General features: G+C 43.0%; 1 protein-coding gene across 1 annotated transcript in view; it reads right to left on the bottom strand.

The window, feature by feature from the left end:
- NNT (nicotinamide nucleotide transhydrogenase) overlaps positions 1–27,309 on the bottom strand; it is a 480,843-nt gene that overhangs the window by 441,081 nt on the left and 12,453 nt on the right. Inside the window, exon 2 of the mRNA XM_078675042.1 lies at positions 15,760–15,956. Coding sequence (XP_078531168.1) covers positions 15,760–15,910 — 151 coding nt within the window. The 5' untranslated portion in view covers positions 15,911–15,956. The remainder of the gene's footprint in view (positions 1–15,759; positions 15,957–27,309) is intronic.

Here is a 27,309-nt window from a genome sequence, read left to right as displayed (position 1 = left end):
GTACAGGGTTGCTGGTAGTAGAGTGTAAGGTTACCCGATTAATAAATATGGTGAATTAAATTTTATGGGCCCAATACGTATATGGTAAAATTATAGTCGGGTGACCTGCGCGCTCTATCACTTGGTACCAGGGGTACCCTTTACGAGGGACTTACATGTGGCCCAGAGGTGTGACAATTGTGGGGGGAAAATGAATAGAGGTGCTGAGGCCTGGTTAGCAGGGTCCCAACACACACTCAGTCAGATTAGCATCAGGTATCTGGCAAAACGTTAGGGGGGTAACCATTCACAAAGAGGCACTTTGCTACAATTACCATGACTGTGTAATGCATAGTTTGATCTCTTCAGAGTGCAACAATAGGGCAACATTCCCTTGGGCTCACAGGGTCGGGAACTGTTCCTACAACTCCTGGGTAAGATAACGCTGTAGAGTGGACACCTAGAATGAATAGAGCAGAGGCATGAAGTGCCACTAAGAGTTGAACCAAGGTCTTTTACTTGGGGAGTAGATTTGTTCGCTTCCGAGTTGTGAAGTTGATTCTCACTTGTGTCAAAGAGGTGGATAAGGTCCGAAATGCCATGCCTATCTGCTCATATAAGCGTTTTGGACTGTCCAGTAACTATGCTACATATTTTTGTTAAGAATATATTTGTTTGGTTTCTGTGTGTTTGTCATCATCATCATCATCATCATCATCGGTAACTTTATTTCAGTCAGATGACCATAAAAGTGTACATAAAATACATCAGCACAATCAGATAAAACAAAAAATCATAAAATGTTAAAACAGAATTAAACTGCAAGTTATCAGGATAGAAAAAAAGTAAAAACGATAAGTACAACAATTATGTTAAAAAAAGTTTGTCTTCTACGCCACATGCTAAAAAGATAACGGGAATCCGCAAACACAATGGGAGGATGGGTGTCATAGGTCAATATCCTGCAGGCCTGTGTAAAATGCACAAATCCCAAATTCTTACAGATAGGGATCAGACAACATTTTCTAATGGCAGAATATGCGGGGCAAAAAAACAGTACATGTGTTACATTCTCATTTTTATAATTACATGCAGGGCAAGCTTCGTTTTTACGTTTTAACCATCTAGATGTAAAAGACCCAATAGGTAGAGTGCCATGCCTTAGCTGGAGATATAACTTTCTAGCAAACGGCGGTTCAATTTTGTCCATAAATTCCTCAATCTTAGATTCAGATTTGACTAAGAGGAATTCAGAGGTCAACCTACCCAGTGATGTAGTGCTCGATAATATCTGAGCGTTCAGCGTGCATATGTGAGAAAGAAGTTCCTTCTTCGTTGTCCCTAGGCAATAAGTCTCGAGGTTTTCCCACAGTCCCGAAAGACCTAATCGGGTACTAACCGCACAAATGTGCTGAAGCCAAGGAATTTTTTTATGTAGAAGAGACAAAATCTCAGAGAACTCCGCTCTATAAGCGGCCAGTTCAGGGACTGACCACAACCTCTTCCAGTACATAATTGGCCTTGCACTGATAATCTCTTCTATTGGGACTATGCCAAGATCCAGTCTAAGAGGGATCAGAGGCGTACTAGGCGGTAACCCAACTAAGTTTCTCACAAAAGAATGCTCTACCTTTTTAAGGTTCGTTATCTGCTTATGACCCCAGAGTTCAGCCCCATAGATTGCTGCCATTTTGGCCTGGCGGCAATATATTTCCAGAACTGGGGACACGGGCCTAAAGGTTGATTCCCTAAAAACTTTGCTTATACCTCCCGCAAGCTGGGATAGCTTAGGTGTAGACTTAGCAGTATGCACTTCCCAATCAAAGTTCTCAGTTAGGGTAACACCCAGGTAAACTAATGTTTTAACCCTTTCAAGGGGAATGCCATGTAAGACCGGGTTTGGGCGTACCCGCTTAGGGGGATTAAAAATCATAAACTTAGTTTTTCCCAAATTGATTTCCAGTCCCCGAAACCCATCCAGTGTTTTTTGAATGCCCGATGATGTTCTAGACAACAAGGTGTCGTCTGCGAACATCAGAGCGGGCACTCTACCCGTGGCCAACTTAGGGGCATCATTGTTAACCACACCATTCAAATGTTCCACAAGGCCATTAATGTAGAGGCTTAATAGTGTGGGTGGCAACACGCACCCTTGGCGAACTCCTTTTTGGACAGGGAATTGGTCTGTGAGTTCGCCATGCCTACCACACCTGACCTGGGCAAAGTTGTTTACATGAAGCCTAGATAGTACATTTAATAGGTATGGGGGGAGTCCCAAGTCTGCCAACACCTTCCACAATTTATCACGCGGAACCAGATCAAATGCCGTCCGCAGGTCCACAAACACAAGCTAGAGGCTGCCACCCTCTACCTTTGCTCTTTTCCAGTACAGAACCTGCAGGCGAAATATCTGGTCTAAGGTAGATATACCGGACCTGAAGCCTGCCTGGAATATAGAAAGGATCCCATTCTCTTCAATTCATCCAAGAATCCTATCAAGGATGACCCTACCCATCAGCTTTTGTGATGTGTCAATTAAGCTGATGGGTCTATAACTGGAGGTGACTTAACGGACAGCCCTTTTTAGGTCTCGCCTAGACGAAAGCAAAAGCGAAGCTTTTGCTGTCTAGGGCGAGACAACTTATGTTATCACTTTTGGGGGAATGTGGACAGCAGACTGTCACGCGCTTCTCCTGCCGGAGATTTGACCTCGTGGGCGCGCTTTGGCGTCTTGGCTGCTTGTAACGTGCATGGCGGTGCACGCGCTACACTGACGCATGCGCACATACACAGCCATACGCATACACAGGCACACACACACTGCATACATACACGCACCCCCCCTTAAACAGACGCACACGCACACAGACAGACGCACGCACGCACAGACACACTCGAACAGACACACGCGCGTACACCCCCACCCTCACCGGGCTCCTCTCCCCTTAGGCATGTTCGGCCCTTTCCGATGTTCTTCACGACGGGAGCTGCCGGACCTGGTAGAGCGGGGGCTGGCAGCCGATGTTCTTCACGACGGGACTGGAGCTGCCGGACCTGGTAGAGCGGGGGCTGCCCGCGCATGCGCGGCATTTCTAACCGGGGCCGGGGCTCTCAGAATGAAAGTTAGAAATGCTACGGATGCGCGGGCAGCCCCCGCCCTCCCAGGTCTCGTCACAGAACACATAATACACCCAGTGGATAACGCATGAGGCCGTTTTACTACCCTAATTTCTACGCTATGTCTAATGCTTTTTTGTTTTCTGTTCGCGGGCAAATGCTTGTTACTAATGTATTTATTTAAATTATAGTGCGTCCGCTCTAACTATCGCGCTTATACATTTATTTTATTAATAGTGCAGGCCTATTTCTCTAGGCCCAAGCAGGTCAACATTATGCCGCTAAGGATCTAATTGCGAGGTAATTGGCCTTCCTGCTGCGCATTTTCAGCTAGTATGCTGTGTTTGTGCATTTATGGCCGGGGTGATCTTTACCCAATCAGTTACAATGCCAATAGCTCAAACTCATGTAAATGCGAGACCTATTGCATTGCAAATGCTTGTTTAATATAGGAACAATTTCTGCTCCTAACCAAGTGGGGGGCGGGTCGTCTCCTTGCAGAATGCCATTAAATAAAACGACCAAATATGGAGCCCAGATTTTAGGTTGTGCCCTAAATAGGTCCCCCGGAAGTTTATCCAATCCTGGAGCCTTGTTAGGAAGCAATTTACCTATGGCCGTCTCGACCTCAAACAAGGTAAAGGGCTCGATTGGAGCGAGGAGCGCAGGGGCTTCTATCAACCAACCATGCTCTTCAGCCCCATCGACACCCTGCAAATGCTGGGGTTCAGGGATATTAACAAGCGAGGCATCAAGCTCAGGGGTACCATATAGCGCTGCAAAATGACTTTCCCAAATTGAGGGAGCAATATTGGGAGCGAGCGCCTGTGTATGCCCACTAAGTCCAGTTGCAAATATGGACCAGAATAATTTGGAATCTTTACGCCCAAGTGCAGATCCCATCTCATCCCACATTGTGGATTCCCATTCCCTTTTGGCCTCACAGATTGCCTTTTTATATGTAGTGCGATGCACCTTGATGACCTCACTGTCATTAGTTTTTAGTGCTATAAGCAAGGCCTTTTTGGCCTTCCAACAGGTAGTGTTAAACCATCGGGACATCGTAGTCAGGGGATGGTTTGCCCTTCTAACAGGGTACAGGATATCTTTTAATATAGCAACCAGTTGGTTATATATCTCAGTAGCCCTGCCCAAATGGCCAGATTTCCCCATCTCTTCAATGAGCGGGATAATGATCTCGTATAATTCAGCAAGATTAGTGTTCGACGCTTGTATATCAGGCCATTTAACCCTTCGCCTACAATTTGTTATTATTAGTGGCACAGTGACACAGTGCTCAACCGAAGTTGAGGCTTTCAAACCAAAACTCCCCGGTTTTAGAGACAAGAATAGGGCATTATGATCACTGTCAAACCTTTCAATGACCCTAAATTCAGACAGCCTATCCCAATGCCTAGCCTCAATAAAAATATAGTCGATTATTGAGGTCTGGTTCAATCGATTAAACGTGGCACTCCCTGGTCTGTCAGGCTCCACCCTCCCATTGCAAGCTCGTAGTGATGTAGCTAGCGCAAATGACTGAAATTGCAAAACGAGAGGGGTCCATACCTTGACCTGAGGGGTCAATGGCTCTGGAATAGCCCAAAGCAAATCCACATCGTCCGGATCACCGAGGTTCGGGTCCATAAGGGGTTTGAAATGACAATTAAAGTCTCCACCCAGAATTAATATGGTGGAGGAGTCAATCGAATACATGAAGGTTAACAACGATTCGATAACTTCTGACTCGAGACCCCGCCTGACTGGCCTTGAATATACATTAATCAGAGCAATATTTGGCCCATTGGGCATGGTCAACAAAACACACTGCACATCCAATAAGTTGGTTAGGATTGGTATTGCCTTCACTCCCAGGTGTGTGCCAACCCATATAGACAACCCACCCGAGGGCCTACCCCGATCACCCATGCTTGCCAAAATATCGTAAGTTGCAAAACCCTGGGCTACGTTCTCTTTTAGCGCCCAGGTTTCTTGCAACATACAAATGTCGTGGGAAGCCATGAAGGAGCCCCACTCTGGAATGGGCAATTTACTCTTAAGTACCGCCACATTCCAGGATAAGATTTTGACTTGGGCATCAGCCAAATCTTGATTGGTATGTTCAAAATCCAAAAGGTCAGGAAAATCATTGGAGGCAGAGGAGCTAGCTTCTACACCTTGGTCAAGTTCGCATTTCAATGGGTGTTGATCTTCAAACAAAGAGGCAATTATGGGCGAAGTGATTTGTTCGGTGGCCAAGTTTTTTGCAAAAAGACTTAATTTTGCATTAACAGATAGTTATCAGTATTAGGTAGCATATTAATGCGAGGCCCCGTTTGTCAATCGCAGTCATCAAAGCCTGAGAAGGCATTGAATCTATTTGCCACTTCCAGCGGGGTAAATGGCAACAGATGATCCATCATCCTATTTCTATTTCCATAACTCCTGAATGGTACAGTATCCCACCCAGGCAAGTTATTAAAATTCACAGGGTTAAATGCATGCAACCCTTGCCATTTATTGAAGGGCATTATTGGATTAATGTGCAAGCAAGATGGTCCCCCGGGGTATGTTTTAGAAGTCACTAAAGATCTTGGATAGAAATAAGTCAATTCACAGGGAACAATTGGATTTCCAGCATTCCCTGGAGACCAATTTAGAATATATCTAACGGCTTCAGGATCTCTGAAATTAATTACAATTAGGTCCCCCTTTATATCTTTTGCTCTACTTCCCAACCATTGGAGTCGCCGAACATGCAGAATTTCCCCATTAATATTATAAGGGAGTGGTCGATTTTGGCTAAGCCAGTGCATAGTTTTGTTTTTTAACTGAAAGAACCCTTCCCTCTTTCCATCTGCTAATATGGGGACTCCCGTAAGGACAACCACATAAGGTACCGCTTCTGGGGGTAATTCGACTTGACGGCCCCTACTGTTCCCTACCCTGACGGGGCTAGTGCTTCCCCTCTCATCTCGATTTTCTCCTGTGTAAGATTTTTTGTTATCTATCTTCTGGGCTTGACTAGCATCAAGAGATACCGATTTATTGACTACTTTGGGAGGTATTGCCCTGTGCGGTTCAGAACTTATAGGCTTGTTGGATTTATTTACACCTTTGTGAGGAACAGAAGTGGGAGTTAACACTGTTACTACAGCGGGCGGTGCCGGCTTTGCAGGGTCCTTGATTGACCCAGCTTTGTTACCAATAGCCAACTCTAAATTCCCCAACCGTTGCTCAACCCTCTTCAACCTCTCTATTATAGGTAATATAGATGACCTAATTAAATGTTCCAAAGTTTCCAATGAGACAGCAGACAGTGCTTCCTTTGGTAAGCAGTGTGGAGGGATGGCCAAGCCTGGTGGCGCTAATACAGGTGAAGTAAAGACTTTTGGAGTTGATACAATTGCAATAGGGGCCGTTAAAGTTGGCACAGTTATTTCGATAGCCTTTGTGGTTTTACCAAAATCGGAATGGCTAATCTTCGTTCTTGGCGGATCAACACCGCTCCTTCGTCTTTTACTTGGTGGTGGGCCATGGACTTTAAGCATCACTGATTTCTTATTCCTCTTCTTAGCAATCCCAACCACCGGTAAAGGTGACTCAACTGGCACATCTGATCCTATGGTAGAATTACTACTAGGAAGAGATATGCCATTTGTATACAAGTCATTGGACACATCAGCTGAAGGAGATATGTCTCGCAGGAGCATAGGAATGCTGTCTATTAAAGGAGGATCATCAATTTCGATATGGGTGCTTACATCAAGTGGGGTAGTATGTATCTCAAGGTTCATGGGAGGTCTATTTTTCATGCCTTCAACAGAGCGTCGCCTCTCAGCGCGGCGTTCAGCCAATACACTCTCCCTTTCAATATCTGGAACAACCTTAGTAAAGTAACTATCCAGTATACCTTTGCTAGTTCCTCCAGACTTCACCAGTGGTAGTTTTTCAGGGTTCAAGGACATAGTTACACAGGCAAAGAGCACAAATAAATAGTCCTTACAAAAACAATAGGGAATGGGCCCAGCCCGGCCTCCTTTGGCCTCTGAGGGCCTTAGAGGGCCAGCCCTTTGCCTGGGCTTCGCCCGGCGTCCCGCGGAGCTGGAGTGACGTGTGCTTTATGCGCCGCCCGGCGCGATTGTGTGGCGTCTGTCCGCCGCTGAGGGTGCCTGGGAATTGTAGTTTTTACTGCCGCCCTCCACACTGCGGCCGCGAAAGAGGACCTGTGCGGTGGCGGGAGACGAGGTGTGCTGGTAATCTAAACCCAGAGTCCAGGGTCCAGAAGCAAGGTAGGCCAAAAGTGAGCCTCTGTGAGCATCCCCCGCTCCACCGGAGTGACGCGTGCTTTATGCGCCGCCCGGCGCGATTGTGTGGCATCTGTCCGCCGCTGAGGGAGCCGGGGAATTGTAGTTTTTACTGCCGTCCTCCACACTGCGGCCGCGAAAGATGACCTGTGCGGCGGCGGGAGGGAGACGAGGTGTGCCAGTAATCTAAACCCAGAGTCCAGGGTCCAGAAGCAAGGTAGGCCAACTGTGTGTTTGTGTTTTAATTTGTAAATATTTTTTCTATTTGTTGTCTTGTCTTCCTTGCAGAGCAATGATCTCCGGAATACAGTAACGTGAGTATATATCTTACATTTTTAGTTATTTTTTCATTTCAGACAGAGTTTTGGCTCTAGGGATTCCTGACATTATAGGTTCTTGACTATATGGTATAAGATAGTAGGATGAACTAAAAAACAACCATTGACGGAGGCAGCTGACCTTTGGGGCCTATTTGATGACAGTCGAAACATGTTGACCATTAACATAAGGTAGTAGAGCAATTAATGTCTCCTGGCATCATCCTTTTTTGTTTTTAAGCCTATCAGAACATTCAATAATAAAATACGGTTAGGACAGCTCTAGGTAGTTTTGCCAGTTCATGTTTTTTATTTCTGGTTGATGTGGAGTGACAAATATACATTTTAAAAAACCAACTTGCTCCCACTTACTGAGGTCGAGTCCACCTTGAACTAATTTTGGTCCAGGGTGTGGGAATCCAGAACATGAAGCATGTCACATTTCGCTGAGGGTCTTGCATTTCCCAGAGATAACTCAGTATGGGAAAAGAAACCACTATAAGTAGCCAGATCTGTTTGATGTGTGGTTGGTAATTTAGGGAGAAGTAAGGTCAGGGTAAATGATCTCACCCCTCTATTGTGAGAAAGCCTAAAGAATATCTCCAGCACGAGAGTGTGCTGTTTCATGACTGAGCTAGAACTAACCCTGATCGTTTAATCATTAGTCAAGTCTAACCATGTGGACACATACCGACCTTTGTGAACAGGGCATTCAGGCCAAATGGACATCAGTGCCAATAGTGCCGGTTTATATAGTAAAATTGTGCATTAATCAATTGCCATTGGTGAAACTTGGTGAATTTGCAATGTTACACAAATGTGTACAGCTCGTGAAGTAGCAAACCCTAATTTTTCCGAAAAGTAAGATGGTATACAAAAAAAAAATCAAAAACCCGGTAGAAGGACACGCTACACTTTTGAGCAATCCCAAATGTGATCACATGGGAAACGTGCCGCTCGGCAGATCAAAGTAAAAGAGCTGGCACCTATGCACACTCCCCTCAGGAGGTTATGTCGGGCAGACCCAGTTGCAGCGAGTCAATAAAAGAACGTTTGCTGTACCCTGAAGGTCGCGTTAGGCATGTGGACAATGAACAGTTCAAATTGAGACACCGATGCTTGTTTACCGGTACATGAATTTACTTTTTTATTCATATAAAATACCGCAAGGATGACAGTTAAGACATGCTCTAGTACAAGAACCTGAAAGCAATTTTGTGATTTCGGTCAGCACGGACTTAACAAACCGGTAGCACTTGTGTTGCTCCAGCAGCAATTCTTTATACTAACACTTTACCCTTCACTTGCCCTTTTGTCAACACTGAACTAATAGCTGCAACTTCCAAAACGGGCATTCCGCGTGCAGCGCTGTTTAATAATCAACTAACTAACCTGCTTATCAGCACTTCAATATTTTCACTTTGACAACGTGCAATTAATATGCGACACTTCAACAAAGATGTCCACAGAAGCCGACGAGACCGGCTCAAACAGACAAAGGGAGGAGGTAATGACCTTTAGTCACGTTAGAACCAAACAAACGAACAACTTCTTCAGAACCGTCTTAATTGCTCTCACTTAAACACGCTGCTTGTATGGAGCACAAGTTGTTAAAAAAAGTGTTAGTCAAAATATAAATCTTGAATTCGCAGCAAAAGTTTCACACTTCAATAATTCAAAATTGTAAATTACACTTAAAACAGCCTTTTGTTCACATTAACATTGAAACAGGAATGCAGAACAGGTAAATCTAGATCGCTAATGGAAAGTTGAATCAGCTGCTACTGAGAGTCATTCCGATAACACTTGCCAAGTTTCCACAGAAGTCACTTAAGCCACATTGCACTGCAGCAGGGTCTGTAAAAGAGAGCTCACTTTTTTGCACAAGTCAAGAACAGACGTTAGGGGAAAAAAACACATGTAGTAATTAATGGCGGATCCAAAGGGCCTCGTGTTATCTTGTTTATGAAAAGGATACAGATTATACCAAAAAGGAAGCCAGTGGCTCGTCGCTATCCCATATCAAAGTGCCTTTGGGATCCAGAGAAACATGTTCTGAGAGGGAGTAGTTTAAACTTCGGATACTGGTTCGTCTCAGGGAGTGCATAAGAATTCCAAACAGTATACTCGCCCTTTTATAAAACATGATCGACACCTGCACAGAACTTTCTCTATGAGGATTATCTGCAATCATGCTTTAGCCGTTACTTTCTGCACCAATATCTCAACCTGGTTCAAAAGAAGATCAAACTAATTTTGACATACAGGCATACTTTGTTCCTATATCAGATGCTTGATGTTTTAGAACATACTGTGATGTTCTCTCATTTTACATTAATGTATTACTCTCTCTTTAAGAGTTGTCATTCCACTCAGTGTTCTTGATTCTAAGAATGTACACGCTTCTGGGGTTCTGAGGGAGTCAGTTAATTGTGGATGTTCGTGGGTGAGGATTTATTAAACCCACTCAGCTTGGCTTATCTGCATTCTTCATTATTTAATTATTTAAATACAAAATATTATACTGGCGACGATCGGAAACGACCTCAACAGGACAACACGACGAACATTTCAAGCAGATTACTTCCTCCTGACCTGCTTTCTCCTCCGGCGGCTGTCAACGCGGATATCAAAGGAAGCGAAGACTTCCCAGCGGCAGATTAAAGAATGTCATTCTGGTGAGGAGAGCGGGAGGTACTTTGACAGGATTGGGGAGTTATTAAAGATTTTAAATAAGAAAGACAGGCTTGTCTTGGCTCGCGCTCCGTCTCTGCCTCTACTCACGCTCTACGTCAGCGTGCGTTTCAAACGCATGCGTTTCAAAAAAAAAAGAGGACGCACTACGCGCTGACGGTGTTCTGCGCTTCAGGAGAGCGGCGCTGCATTCCAGTGGAACGTACATTGTTCCTGGAGTGTTCTGGCAAAGATAATACAATGACTCAAGAAGACAGCGCTGAAATAGAATAGAACACTATCTATCTACACTGCCGTCACAGCGCTGAGTCATAATAAAGCACAATCTATCTACACTGCCATCTTGTGGAGATCAAGAGAAATTTTAAAACAATTGTGATTCAAGCTACGTTTTAATACAGAATAACACAAAGAAAGAGAGAATACAAACCCTTATTCAACAAGGCATAAATAGGAGAAGGAAAACATTAAGAAGTGATTGATTACAGATTACATATTTAATTAAACTAATAAGGTGTACTTATATATAATATAAGAAATGCAAAATGTTACACAGCCTGCTTTTTTCCTTACAAGTCCTGGAGAGCCAAATATAAAATGGAAAAAATAAAAAAAAATTTTTGCGAACTACGCTAGAGTCTGCGGAACCAATCTGAGTGCTGAAAGGAAACACTCACTTCTATTACATTGTCTTGGGGGCGAAGGACAAGATGTTCTCGAACATTTACCAGACTTAACAGCGGCTGAACAAAGGAATCTTAATGAGTATGAGGTAGCCATAGTTCAACTTGATAGGCATTATTTGCCGAGACTTAGCACCATCATGGAAAGGTACCATTTTGGTTTGTGTGAGCAAAAGAAAGATCAAACAGTAGAAGAATATGTATCTTCCTTGAGAAAACTTGCTTCGTCATGCAATTTTGGACAGACACTGGATGAAAGAATACGTGATCAGTTTGTTTTAAGATGCGCACATGATGATATAAGAAAAGAACTATGGCTAAAAGATGAACCTCCATTAGAAGAAGTTTTAACTATAGCGAAACAAGTGGAACACATGACGAAATGTGTTGGTGAACTTAGAAAAGAGAAAGAAAAGCCAGCTACCCCTGAGTCGAAGGATGAAGTAAAAGTGGATGAGACTGTTTATCAGTTAAAAAAAAAAGTAGAACATTTTGAAAGTGATGAAAAGCAGGCTAGGTCTTTTAATTCTTCTTTGCCTTTCTCTACTAGCAAGTTTTCTTGTTTTAGGTGTGGTCAATATAATCATTTGGCTAATTCACCTATATGTCCTGCATTGAAAGTAACATGTAATTTATGTAATAAGAGGGGTCATTTTGCGAAGTTATGCAGAAGTAAAACATATAATAGCGATAACTCAAGAAGAAGATGGCCTCAGCCTCATGTGAGATCGATTTGCTTTGAGGTTAATGATGACAAATCAGACCATCCATCTCATTTAGTTAGTGTAGAAGGTTCTATGATTAATTTAAAATTTGACTCTTGCTCAAAAATAACCATAATTGATGAAAAGTTATATAATGAGTTGTTTAAAGACAAAGTGAAACTATTCAAGTGTGATATTTTTCCTCTAGGTTATAGTGAAAAACCCATTATGATGCTGGGTTATTTCATGGCTGAAATAGAACTTGGTTCGAGGATTACTGTTGGTAAAGTTTATGTGTCAAAGAAAGGTGATGCACTATTAGGTTGGTTACATCAACGCTATTTAGGAGTAACTCTTGATCCAAATGCCACTCCCCAAGTTCAAATTCAAGAAGTGTCTGACTCTGTAAGTAAAAATGTGAGTGATGAAAGTTTGTCTTTATCTTTAGCAAAGCAATTTCCAGATGTTTTTAAAGAGCAACTAGGGTGTTTGCGGGGTTATAAACTTCACATAAAATTAAAAGCCAATGCTCTTCCTATTGCGGCCAAAGTGAGGAGGATTCCCCTTGTAGAACAGGCGAAAGTTCAGGAAGAACTTGACAAACTTGTGAAGAATGATATTATTGTACCTGTGGAGGCGACGGAGTGGCTTGCGCCTGTGGTTATAGCAAAGAAATCTACAGGTGAAATTCGTCTTTGCATTGACCTGAGAGCCCTAAATAAGGAAGTAGTGGTTGATAGGTTTCCCCTTCCCAATATTGATGAAATAGTCAGCACTCTAGAAGGTGCAAAATATTTTACCACCCTTGATTTAGCTTCCGCGTACCATCAGATAGAGCTAGATACTTATTCTCAAGACCTGACTGCCTTTATTACACCTATGGGTACGTTTAAATTTAAGAGAATGCCCTTTGGCCTCGTTTCGGCTGCCTCGGTCTTCCAACGTATCATGTCAAAGATCCTAAGAGGTTTGTCAGGTGTTAAGTGCTATCAAGATGACCTGTTAATCTATGGAAATGATATTCTTGAACATGATTGTCGTGTGTCTGATGTTTTAAAGCGGTTAGCTAGTGCTGGCATGACCTTAAAGAGATCCAAATGCAAATTTAGAGTTTTGGAAGTTAATTATTTGGGTCATCGTATCACTAGTGATGGTGTCTTTCCGAAGAAGGAACTTGTTGAAACTATAGACAAAGTTAAGGATCCAACCTGTAAAGATGAACTTCTCTCATTCTTGGGCATGGTGGAATTTTATGGTAAATTTATTCCAAATTTCGCAGACAAAACCCATAATTTGAGAAAGTTGACTGCAAAAAGTGTCGTTTTTGACTGGTCTTGTGAATGTAAAGAGGAATTTGAGTGTATCAAGAAAGAATTGAAAAAAGCTCCTTCCCTTCATGCGTTTGTTCCTGGACTACCCACTGTCATGTTCACAGATGCAAGTGATAAAGGCCTGGGTGCGGTTTTAGTTCAGAAGAGAAATGGTAAAGACTATCTTATTTGCTGTGCTTCTCGTTGCCTCAGAGGATCGGAGTTTAATTACTCTGTAATAGAGAAGGAATCCCTTGCCATTTTTTGGGCGTTGAGAAAGTTCAAGAATCTCATTTGGGGAACGAAGGTGTGTGTGTTATCTGACCATAAACCTTTGAGAGAGGTCTTTTCAAAGAAAGGTCTAGATGCCATTTCATCAAGAATTAGGAAATGGATTGTTTCTCTACAGGAATTCGAGTTTGAGGTAGAATATATCCCTGGGATAGCTAACAGATCAGCTGATTGTTTATCTAGATTAGTCAACAGTGAGAATACTGATCATGAAGAATTGTGTGAACCTGATGAATGTACTAATGTGTGTGAAATTACAGATGGTGCAATTAATGAAAATGAATGGAGGTTGGAGTTGGGTAAAGATGAAGAAATTTCCAATGTGATTCTTTCTTTAAATGGTGATTTACGCCTGTCTAAACCTTGGTCTTTAGTTTCAGATGAGCTCTCTGTAAGTAATGGTCTATTGACTCGTGGTACTAAACTTGTTCCTCCCTCTTCGCTACGAGGAAAGTTGTTGTCCCTAGCTCATTGTGGTCATCTGGGGATTGTTAAGACCAAAGAGTTCTTACGTATGCAATTTTGGTGGCCGGGTATGGATCTTGAGACTGAAAGAATGGTCAGAGAGTGTCCTGAGTGTTGTTCTAGCGACAAGATTCTTAAAACTAGACAAATGCCCATGGTTAAGAGGAATTTACCTGGTCACCCTTGGGATGAGGTTGCCATTGATACCTTGGGTCCTTTATCTGGTGTTTCTGACACTCCCTACCTCATTGTTTTAATGGATCTTTATTCAAGATGGATTGAAGTTTCTGCTGTCAGGGAGATTACTTCTGATTCCATCATTAACTTTTTAGAGCCTCTATTTTCCAAGGAAGGATTTCCAAATAGTATATTATCTGACAATGGTCCCCAGTTTTGTTCCTCACTTTTTGTTGATTTTTTAAAAAAATGTGGTATTGCTCAAAAAAAATGTTCACTTTATCACCCTGAGACTAATGGTGCTGTTGAGAGGGTCAATAAAACTCTAAAAGAGTCAATTCAACTTGCTCGGGCTTCTGGTTTGAATTGGAAAACCACTCTCCAAGACAGGATAAATACCTATCGCTTTGTCCCTCATTCTTCCACTGGGAGATCACCATTCGAGCTTTTCAAAGGGAGGATTCCTAATACTTTGTTGTGTCCTGGGTGGATGTGCTTAAACAAAGGTTTGGTGAACAATGATATAGGTGAATGGAGGACAAAAGAATTGCTTAAGCAAAGTGCACGTAAGTCATATTTTGACATAAAGAAATGTGTTAAGTTTCATGAGATAAAAGTTGGTGATCTAGTTAAGATAAAGATCCCTGTTGGACGAAAACCGTGGTCAAAATATACTGATGTTAGAGCTGTTGTCAAAATTTTTAAAAATGCTGTTAAGACTGAAGATGGAAGAATTTGGAATAAGAGTCGTGTTGTTATTGTTAACCCTAATGTGAATTGTGGCTCGTCTCATAATGACAATAGTTTGTGCAATAATTCTTTTCTTCCCTCTAACGCTTCTTTTGACAGGGTGTCTTCGTCTTCTACAAGAAGTCAAAGAATTCGTAGTGCGCCGTATTATTTGAAAGATTATGTTTAGTCTGTTTTTTCTTCATTTAGCCTGTTGTTTTTCTTCTAGCTTGTTTATAAGGAAAGGGAGATGTGTGATGTTCTTTTTCATTTTATAAAAGAAGGGAGATGTGTGATGTTCTCTCATTTTACATTAATGTATTACTCTCTCTTTAAGAGTTGTCATTCCACTCAGTGTTCTTGATTCTAAGAATGTACACGCTTCTGGGGTTCTGAGGGAGTCAGTTAATTGTGGATGTTCGTGGATGAGGATTTATTAAACCCACTCAGCTTGGCTTATCTGCATTCTTCATTATTTAATTATTTAAATACAAAATATTATACATACATTTGTTAAGCAGGGAATGGAAGGAAAATTCCAAATATGATAGCCATTATATAGCTGAACACTGCACAAAATAAAACACTTCTAGGGTCTTCTTGAACAGCACACACCCGAAGACGTGCATCAGAGAAAGCTGCACAGAACCAGACAGCTACCTGATCCTTGCCTTCGAGTTAATACTGGAACACATAGCAGTTTACAGCAACGGTAATGAGTGATAGGGAAAAAAAAGATTCCTAACATTCACAAAATGTAGCCTAATGAATACTATGAGAATCACTCGCCCTTTCTCATTACATCTTGGAGAAGAAAATAATTGAACAATATTTAACTAGATTGGGAATTTGGCCAATAGCTGGAACCGAATACCTGACACACCGCATGAAATGCCTCATATCCCTAATGAAATAGATGTTAGTGAGATGCGGAATATGCAAACACATAACATTTATGTAAGTCCACAATGCTAAGAGAGGCTTACCTTGTTTAATAGTCTGTTGGCACCAAAGCACTTGATGGGTTCGAAGAGTACGCAAACATGGTATTTTTACAGTCTGCAACTTAAGTGAAGTCACACCGGTGAAAAGAGGACTGGAGCAGCTTGTGGCTACTGTGCGCAGAAGGCCTGCCATGGTGGTTACTAGATCTTACAGAGGTCTGCCACTTCTTGTTCTTCACCTAATAACATTAGACATAAAAACAAAACTAAGCATCATTTGAAACAAAATTAAAATCATCTATTTAGTGAGTAAATATCTGCTAAATTCGGACAGAACCACAAAACCTTACACGTTGTTATATGGTTTAATTTCTATAAACATGATGGTCAGAAGAAAAAAATTAAAACGTGTCTCCCAGAAGAAAGAATGGTTCTGGTTTATAGCTGGAGCAAGTCGCATCTTGAATATAATGGGGCATGTCACTTATTTGCTAAGAGAACCAAACCGAATTAAGTTTAATCATTGTAATGTTCTGTAAGCCAGGCAGGCCAACTGAAATTTAAGAGAAGAGACCTCTAGAAGACGGTGCTGACAGCAACAACATCCCATTAGAACACACCTTTGGTTCCAGTTTGTATAACATGAAAGAAGCCTGATAAATAGGTAGCTTGTGGTTGAAAACTTTGCCAGCTTTTTGTGAGGTTCCGATTTTACAGTACACAACTATAAAAAAATACCGGGGAATATTTAATGGCGCAAGCTTGTTCAATGCCATAAATATTTGACCCCCGATACAGTGGAACAACGACGGTGGCAGAGGGCGCGGCTTGAAACAGGTCAGATTCCCACCGGAGGAACACGGGGAACGCTCCACCAGGCGCAAGAATTACAGGTGGTAGAAACAACAGATACACCTATTATTAACTGGTCTTCACATGAACTTAACGAGGACGAACTCAGGGTGCTAAGCAAGGGCTTGTCTTTTGTCCCCACGACACCACCAAATTGTTTTAATACAATTATGGAACTTTCCAAATTCTTTCGGAAAATAAGACAGATTTTTCTTCAAAAACAGACCACCACCAAGGAACATCTCGGTAACTGGATTTAGGATACCATCCACATTTGTACCCCATTCCAATGCAATGAGCCACCGAATACTGGCGTATGAGAACATCATCACTGAGGAGGTAAAGGAAATTCTGAGAGAAAAAACTTACGTAAAATACAACATCAAGAAGACTGAAAGGGCAGCATTGGACACTCTCAAATCTAATCCTAATGTGGTTGTGAAGCCAGCTGACAAGGGCGGGGCTATCATCATTCAAGATGTATCGAAGTACAAAGAAGAGATCTTGCGCCAATTGAACGATGGTGTAAGTTATAGAAGACTAACATCGGATCCCACACGAGGTCTGGCCACTGAAATCCAACGGGTAACCCAGGAAGGTGTCCAACAGGGTTTCCTAACTGATCAGGAATACCAATATCTCAATCAGAGTCACCCACGCATACCAACGATATACACCTTGCCGAAGGTGCACAAAGATCTACACAATCCCCCGAGGCGACCTATCGTCTCCGGATGCGGATCTATTCTCGAGCCTCTGTGTCGTTATATAGACGACTTCTTAAAACCACTAGCAGAAGCTACCTCCACCTATTTGAGAGACCACACAGACCATCACCTTGGTAGACGGAAAAGCGTTTAATCCGGATGAAGAGCTACTTGTAACCTGTGACATAGTGTCACTGTACACGAGCATCCCGCAGGAGGAAGCCCTTATGGTGGCCGCTGAAGCCCTTGACAGTCGTGAAGCCCCGGTACAAGTGCCCACTTCATTCATAATACTCCTACTGAAAATTGCAATGATGAGAAACTTTTTCATTTTTCAAAATTTATTTTACCTACAAACAAAGGGCGTGGCAATGGGGGCAGCCTTTGCCCCGGACCTGGCTATTCTTTTCATGGCCTTCTATTGAAAGACATTTGTCATCTGTGACCGAAATCCCTTTCAACACCATATACAACTGTGGGTTCGGTACATTGATGATGTGCTGTTACTTTGGAAGGGTGACAAAAATGAACTTACACTTTTCCATGCATGGCTTAACTCACGGTCTCCAGACATCCAATTTACGATACAAGCAAGTAATAAGAAGATTGATTTTCTAGACATCACGTTAGTGGCAGAGGAAGGCACACTACATACCACTCTGTTTAGAAAACCTGCAGAAAGGAATTCTTTGTTACAGTATTCTAGTCACCATCCTAGGAGCCTTCGAGACAATTTGCCCTATGGGCAGTTCCTTCGTGTCCGAAGGAACTGCAGCAAAAAAGAAGACTATATGCTGCAATCTGAGATTTTGATGAAACGCCTAATAGAGAGAGGCTATCCTAAACGGCTCACCAAACGATCTAGAAAAAGAGCCTGGTTTTGTCACCGTGAGACACTTCTTGAACCATCAACACGCAATAGCCAATCAGAGGAACGCATGATTTGTGTGACTACTTTTTCGACGAAGAGTAATTCAATTAAGAAGGTCATAAACAAACATTGGAGCCTGGTTGCCAAGGATCTTGAAATAACAAACGTACCGATGCATGCGTTTAAAAAGGCCAGAAATGTTAAAGACTATGTAGTCTCATCGTTTCTAGAGTGCCCACCTGAACCTACTATAGCCTCATGCTGGCAACTCCCTCAGATAGTGGGACACTATAGATGTGGGAAATGTAAGGCTTGCCCCTCGACTATTCAATCTAAAGACTTTGTTTTCAAAAACCATCGTCATACGCACAAACACCACACGAACTGCAACACTAAAAATGTGATCTATGGAATAATCTGTCCATGCGATCTCATATATGTAGGTCAGACTCAGCAGTGCGTGAAAGCACGGTTCCTTTCACATTGCAGTAGAATCAGATGCAAGGTACCTGGGGCACCTCTAGTTGAACATTGCACGAAACACAACCATTTGCCGGAATCACTGAAATGGGTAATTTTGGAACACGTCACACTAGGCCCAAGGGGTGGAGATTTACCCAGCATTCTGAATATCAGAGAGCTGAAGTGGATCCATATTTTTAACTCTGTGGCTGAAGGTCTTAATGAATCCGAGAATAGCTTTGCACAATTAGTGAATCTCTAGGTAAATACGTTGAGCTCTTTTCAAGTCAAACAACAGAGAGTTGTAATGTATAACTTTGCTTCAGTAATACCATGCGAAACTGGTTGAGTCTTCACTATCCTATGAGATAAGTGCACTCTCCCTGTTTTCAAACTAGCAGTTTCCTAAAGGGAATACTACATAAGAATACGTGATATAATGTTGAAAATCCACTTCTTCAAACATATGTGAATTTTTATATAATTTCGACTTCAGTAACTACTTGATTCATGGAGTCTTTACTGTCCTATGCGATTTGTGTACTCTTTATTTCCACACTAACAGCTAGATAAATGTGCAATAACTTGATAATACTTAACAAAATGTTGACAAAATCGATTTTTCTATGTATAGGAATTTGCACATAATTTATCCTCACCATTTACTGTATTGATGAGTTTACACTAACCTGTGAGTCAAGTGCACTCTATACTTGTAAATATGTAATGAAGGAAAATGAACCTCAGGATCGACCAGGAATGGAGTGAGTTCGTTTGACCTCTATAATCATCTAAATAATATATTGCATTCAAGTAACATGTGGCCATGTTTTAATAGTGGCACGATAAAATTTAGAAGAATTTACGATTTATAGTCCTTCAACCCGAGTGCTTTCTAAACTACGATTTCCAAACCAGGGATAGTCTTTTCTCTACCTCTATGATACGAGCCCCGCCCTCCCCTAACCAATTAGGGAGTGTTGCTATCGCGGCGACAGCTTTGAGAGAGGGTCACCGGAGGCGTAGATGGCACGTTAACAACTGTCTGGCGGTCGAAATATATCATTGAGGACTCCCCGACGGAATCTCGGGCGGATTCTAGACGTCCCAAGGTAATTACTGTTAGCGCCACGTACATTTAGGAATCGCGGTAAAATCACGATCCACCTTTTGAAACCGTGGTTGTTTGTTCTATTGCCCAATAGAAAGCTGTGAATAATACAGAGGATCCAGCCTTTCTTCTTCGATAGCCATCATTTATTGAAGGTACAAGTCAAATTCATTGTCTTCTTTTTATGGTCACGAACCTCAGCGTAATAATAATTGAAAAGGATTTTCTCTTAACTTTTAGGCTTAATCCTTTATTCCTCCAACCTGACAGAAGCCACCATTCCTTAAGGAGAAGCGGTAACTTCCATAAGTAATCCATTATTCTTCCAACTTGACAGAAGCCACCATTTCTCAATGAGAAGCGGTGACTTCCAGAAGTACGATCAATAATAGCATTGTTGTGCTCTTTTTTAAGTGATCACGCATGCAATGAAAATTAATGTACGATTTCGTTTGTCATTTTATGAATAGGGTTTTGTTTACTCTTCACATGACAATGGTTTTGGAATAGAATACACTGGAATAAATAACTCTATGCGGAACCCAATAGGACTGCCAAATCAAACTAGAAAATAGTGGCTAGCCTCATTGGATGTTTTTTCGGAGCCCTTCCTTTGGTACGGACATGCTAAATATAATGAGGTGTTATAATAATGACGCCTATGAAATAATAATCAACCTCTTTTGCTTTGTAGGCTGCTAAACCTACTGATAAAGAAACTTTGTTAGAATCAGCCAAGCCCTGAATTTGTAGAGGCCAATAGGTAAAACTATAATGTGGCATTTTCCAACTTGTGCGTACATGTTCCAATTGGCTTAGATGTCTTTCGCGATCTAAGGCAAGAGATGATCTAACTATCTCCATTTACTCTGCAATTCTCGTTTGTATTAGCGGATATCAAATAAGCTGTAGAAACAACCCGACTATCTACAGCCACAAATCTTTATTCCGGACCAGATAATCCATCTCGAAGTAGATCCAACTCCTCTCGCCCCTGGCGATAGGTGAGAACTAGTTTTGTACTTATGTTAGATTTAACAATGTGGGATTTAGACACTGATAGACGACACGGTTTTAATTGTTTACTATGTTCCACCCTCCATTGAAAACATAACTGGATGGGTCGGCTTCTAATTAATTTTTCAATTGTTCCCTAGGAGGTTGCCCGCCCACAACTTCTATGTCCTGATGAAGACCCATTTGTAAGGAAATGATTCCTACTGTCCTTTCGGGTCGAAACGTAGACGACTACACACCATCGACCAACTCCGGTCCCAATATAGACACTGATCGTTTTAACGGAGTTAGGCTCATTTTGCTTGTATTAATTTGGACTCTCCATGAGCCTCGTGATGTGGCCTTTATCCTAAGGGACCACCTATATGTACTTTTTCGAATAAGAATAAGATTTGTCACTGAATGACTTAGATCACTTTTATCCTATCCCCGACACTTCCTTCACTTCACCCCTCCCTGTTGTGAATGTGGGCACAAACATGTATGAAAATGTGTTTATTGTAATATAAGTTCTAATCCATTGAACAGGATATATATGCAAATTTTGAATTAAACTTCTTTTGCATCGAATAGCTTTGCCTTTTTGAAGTAATTTAATATAATGGAATGAATTTGTAAATTTCTTTGTGCTAAGTCTTAGGACCCCTTCCTTTCATTATAAATATTTGATTGGCACAAGATGGCTTCGATTAAGAAATTATATAACACTTTAGCAGCCAATCAAGTAGACCAGGATGCTGACAGAAGATTTCTTTGCAAGTATTTCTGCTTTGTAAGCTCAAGTAGAACGCACATGCTTTTACTTAACTATTTTAATCATATACTTCAGAAGTTAAGGTAAGAAGTATTTCATAAGTTAGTCTTTTTGACTCCCAATGAATAAAAGGAAAAGCTACAGCAAGAAAGCCACTAACGTCTTAAGATAAGAACCTACTAGAAATTCCTTCCACCAACCCACTCCGTTCTTTCCATAAACTCATTAAAGGGAATTTCTGTTCGAAATTCTTCTGCCTCTAAACACTCATCACATTGGAAATGCGGAGAAAGACAGTTTACAAAAGTGAAGACACAAAATTTCATTTTAATAGAGCATAATAAACATCGGCATTCATTGTATAGTACTCTGTTGGAAAATGGTCATCCCTGAAGGGTCACCCCAAACTTTTGCCCTTCCTCCTCCTCTTTTTGTTTGCCATAGGACTCTGAGCACTTTACTGCTGCTAACCAGTGCGCAAGTGCTTCTCCTCTAAACATGATAACACTGTTGTATACATCATTGGCATATTTAGTTTATTAATAGGTCCCTTGTAAAGTGGTATACCATATATCAGGGCCTGTAATCTAAATGCTACTAGTAGGCCTGCAGCACTGGTTGTGCCACATACACATTAGTCTTTCAAACTTGTCTCATGCCTGCCGTTTCAACGCCTGTCAGCAGTTTACTGCCACTTCGACTTGGCATTTTAGACCACTTGCCAAGCCTTAAACTTCCATTTTATTACACACAAGTAACCAATAAAGTAGACCCTAGTTAGCCCGAAGGGCAGGATGCTGTGCAAGTAAAAGGTAGGACAAGTACGTGTAAGTTTTATGTGTCCTGGTAGTGACAAACAGCTAAATTCCTTTTTTTACTACTGTGAGGCCTCCTCCTCTCATAGTCTAGCAGTGGGAATTCTGTAATACACTTTTAAGCTGTAATTTCTTATTAGAAAGGGAGTAGTTGCATCATGTTTCATATCTTTGGAATACTAATGATAAATCCTTTTTAATGGTAAAGTTGGATTTAACATTACTATTTTAGAAATGTCATTTTTAGAAAGTGAGCATTTCTCTTCTCTTAACTTGGCTCCATGTATCTGCAGCCTGTCTCGAATTCACATCTGGGATGAGCGACAGCTACACTTTCTGCATTTCCTCTAGACAGCCACACACACAGGAAGGATGAGTATGACAGAACTCATCTTTATTCGGATAGCTGTTCCTGGGGGGAAGCAGACACTTAAACCTGAATAGACAGTGTCCTGTTTCCCACACAAAGGGCTAATTACCCCCCACACATTGTCTGGCAGAGAGGACTGTGATGAAAGGGCACCTGTGCACTACAAGAGCAAAGGCAGATTTGGGTATAAGTACTGGGGCTCTGACCCAAACAAGATAGTGCACTACTGGATCTGGGACGAACTCTGCCAGAAGTAGACTGCAGCGTTACAAGGATTGCCACACTGCTTTTCTGGAAGAACTGCCCTTCTGCTTTGCTGTGCAGCCCTGCTGATTTCTGCCATGCTGAGAACCAGGGCTGGACCCATCTCACTTGACCCCAGAGTGAGTCCAAGGGCTTTCTTGCCCCCCGTTCTGAAGACTCAGAGCCATCAAAGACTTCCTTTAACTCTTCCACAACTGCTGGACCCTGTCATCCCTGAGCCCTGCCAAGTGGTGCAAATCCACTCATGGCCCCCTGAAGGTGATTTTCTGCTGTCCAGAATCATCAAAAACCGGTACAGTGATGACTTTGAGTCAATCGCAAACAACGCATTGCTCTTCGACACCGTTGCAAGAGCTGATCAACGGCATTGCTTCAATGAACTGCACGGCTGACGACAACACATCACTTGCATCGTAAATGGGTTCTTCATCGCCTGTACGGATCGGAACTGAAGCATAGACACTTTCCTCCATCCAAGGTACTTTCTCAGCGGGACCTACACAAGTCCTGTAACCGGCCTGCCCTCCATCGCAGTGGTGTGAACTTTGGGCTTGTCCCGGGCCAGCGAGACCTCAAGTAACCTCTTAGCAATTTAGACTTCAAAGCACTACATTTATGTATTTATTAATATTTATAACTCCGGTTCTACAATTCTTCTCCATTTTTCTAAACCTGTCAATAAGATTTTTGTGTGTGTTTGGGTAGAGGTAGGGGTGGGTGTGGGTGTGTGTGGGTGTGTGTGTGTGTATAGAGAGGTAGGTGTGGGGAGTGGAGGTAACTGTGTGTGTGTGTAGAGTAGATGTAGGTGTGTGGAGTGGGGAGGCAGGTTTGTGGAGGGGAGTTAGGCAGGTGTGCATGGAGGTGGGTAGGTAGGTAGATGTGCATGCTAGCCTGTGGAGGCAGGTGTGCGTGTGCGTAGTAGAGGTAGGTAGGTGTGTGTAGTGGAGGTAGGTAGGTGTGTGTCAAATACTTTACAAACTGCCTTTTGAGATAGGTAGATTGGCACAGAGCAATTAAGCTTGAGGATGAGCACAGGTAATCTTTTAGTGCGTATCTCCCTTACCCCGACTTGGATTGTGAACCTGACTTGAACAGAGTGCATATCTCTGCCACCTGAAGACCCAATTTCTAACACCACCATACACCATTTCCATTGGTTCCTTTTTATTCGTGTTGTTCCTTGTGAATACCTACATCATCTACAAAGTAAATATTCAAAAATGTAACCTGTTTCTAGCTGAAAATTTCACTCGAGCAGGGTGTGCCAGATAAATCAACTGATTCTTGAAATACCTACAAGAAATACTAGCTTTCTTGTCCCTTGCATGCTCTCTTTAGAATGAACTCTTCCCCCAACCCAGACCAGCCGCCCCTCCTTAAATTCAAGAAAAAAAAGCTAAATAGCTCTCACTTTTCCATTTACCTTCGTCTCACTGAACCTATCTCCCAGCATCTTCTATGAACATACGCCTACTGCTCTTTTCTGGTAGTCCTTCATTAACCTCAAGCCTTGGTTCACCAGGGTCAAGGACACATGTGGAAATTGATTTTAAAACAGACGCTTCACGTACATTTCTGCATAATTCTTTGTTATGCATGCAAATCTTGTACCCGCCTAACCCAACACCTAAAGCCTCTATGGTTCAAGTGGTACTTTAAAATTACATCAATATATATATTTTTTTTAATGGTATGTTTTTAGTGTCCCTTCAACTGTGCCACTACTTTTCTCAAAGCCGACAGTAGAGCCTGATTTCTTTGTCATGACACTACTCCAGCCTTCATGAGTGCCACTTTCTTCCTTAAATATGTTATTTAATTTCACAATCTTTAACTCACACAACAAGGCCAAATGTTAAAGGCACAAATGATCAGTCTGGCTGAGTGCTTGAGGTACACCAGTTATATTGCCAGCACAGCTCCCCGGTGTGACCAGGAGCCATCAAGACCATCACCAGAACCCATAAATGGTCCCATCTACCTCATGAATACTGATGACGTAGGATGCAAATTGAAACACACGACGATTCGCTCTCATCGCAGGGATAGTGGCCTGCTGGAGTCAGCAGACCACTATGTCTGTGAATGCTTTTAAATAAATAAAAAAAATTAAAAATGCAGCTCGCTGTTCTTAAAGAAAAATAGGACGATAAAAAAAAAGTTTAAAACAATTCCTTTTTTAAGAGACAGTGGTCCTTGAGACTACTGCCTACGCAAAAAACTGTTTTTCGACCATTCACAAAGGGGAAGGGTCCCCTTGTGGTCACATTTACCAAATCGCTAAATGGGTTTATTACATTAATACCCGGTATGCAGGGGGACAAGACAGGGCTGCTCGCTATCCCCTCTCCTGTTTGCTTTAGCGATGGAGCCACTAGCAGCACAGGCGAGAACAGGAGAGTGGTACACAGGAGTTTGGAATGATGGGGACACCCATCACATCTCGCTATATGCGGATGACCTGTTGCTCTATTTGGAGGATACAACACGGGCTCTCGGGGGGGCTATGGAGATGCTCTCTCGCTTTGGAGGGTATTCGGGTCTCAGGGTAAACTGGACTAAAACTTGCGTCTTCCCGTTGAGGGCGGGGGTGGCATATCCCCCTCACGCGGTGGAAGTGGCCTGGGAAGACAAGTGCTTCACCTACCTAGGAGTCCGGGTTTACCACGAGGCTGTGAATCTGCTGGAAGGGAATGTAGGTCGCTGCATACGGGCATTAAGGGGGTGCATGTCCTTTTGGGCCTCCCTTCCTCTGTCAGTGCAGGGCCGAGTTGCACTGCTGAAGATGGTGGCACTGCCCAGGCTACTTTATTATTTTCGAACATTACCGATATGGATCCCTCAGCGGATCTTCAAAGATCTGAGATCAATGATTATTGCGTTCCTTTGGGGCCAGGGTAGGCGAAGAGTGGCACTGCAAACGATGATCAGACCTAAGTTGGAGGGAGGACTGGCGGTTCCTGATTTTGAACTGTATTATTTAGCAGCCCAATTGCAGATCCTGACGCAGCACATTGCGAGAGAATTCAGGGGCCCGGACCATGGGCGCGGAAAGGGTATCCAGAGGTATATCCTATCTTATATAGTCATGCAGCAGACATTGAGGCAGAAAGATCTCACCATTGAGGAGAACACCCTTCGGCTGTGCTGGCGCAAGAGCCTAACGAGGGCTAAAGCCGCGCGACCGTATGCCCCGGAGATCCCTATCGGGATGTTGACTGCGCTACCACATGGAGGCGACTGGTCCCCATTGTCGGAATGGGAGGAATTGGGATTGCAGATGGTGGGAGACCTATACGTGGATGGGGTGTTAGCCCCCTTTGGGGTACTACAGGACCAGTTTGGTCTTCCGGATGGGAGCTACCTTTTGCATGCCGCCATTACAGCGGCGATTCAAAAACACTGGAAGACAGGATTGACCGAGCCGGACACGACCGCGGCCTGCCAGTATGTGGTGATGGCAGCGGGTACGATCAAGGCGGTGACTTGCATTCACTCGCGAATGCTGAGTGAGGGCGTTGAACCGCTCACGGCGCTAAAAAGTAAATGGGAGGAGAGTATAGGTAAACCCATACCAGACACGGTCTGGGGACACATCCTGCATCGAACATGGAAAGGCTGCAGGAATGCCCGCTTCCAGCTGGTGCATTTTTACGTACTGCATAGGGCATATTTGACACCAGGAAAACTGCGACGGCACATTCAGGTGCAGGAGGCGGCATGTCCGAGATGCCTGGCAATCGGAGTCGAGCTGGATCATATGCTGTGGGGCTGCCCGAAGTTAGGGACGTACTGGCCTGAGGTGGGCGAGCTCCTGAACGCGGTCACGGACAGAGAGGTAGAGTTCGACATGGCGGCGTGTTTGCTGCTTTGGTTTCCCCACACGGCGAAAACAAAAATTACGAGCAAGTTTATTGACATGGGACTTATGCTGGCACAGAGGGAGATCACCTGGCACTGGAAATCCAGGGAGGGTCCGTCGGTCCGGAGGTGGACGAATGAGCTTTTGAAGTGGTCAAGATGTGAGAGTGTGATCAGAATGCGGCAGGCTACGAGAACTGGTAATGAGAGGACCCTGGAATTGGCGAGGGCTTGGGAGATGGTTGTGCAGGCCCTGAGTGATTATCTGACAGTGGATGATGAGGAAGAATAACTGGAGAGTGGACATTCCTGAGGCTAGGAAGATCGAAGGTCTAACCCTGTTAAGCAGCGACACATCCTGGAAGGATTAGGGATATCACCCACACCAGCAGCAATCGGGAGGGGGAGGTAGGGGGGGCTCCTGGGGCACCGTAGTAGTGATAGGGTGGATGTATGGTATTGGGGGGGTTCACCTGGCCTGTATGGGAGAGGGAATTCCGAAAGCGCA

This window comes from Lissotriton helveticus, chromosome 2_1 (genome assembly GCF_964261635.1).
Source record: "Lissotriton helveticus chromosome 2_1, aLisHel1.1, whole genome shotgun sequence".
Taxonomy (NCBI): domain Eukaryota; kingdom Metazoa; phylum Chordata; class Amphibia; order Caudata; family Salamandridae; genus Lissotriton; species Lissotriton helveticus.
This window is presented reverse-complemented; position numbering and strand designations above follow the sequence as displayed.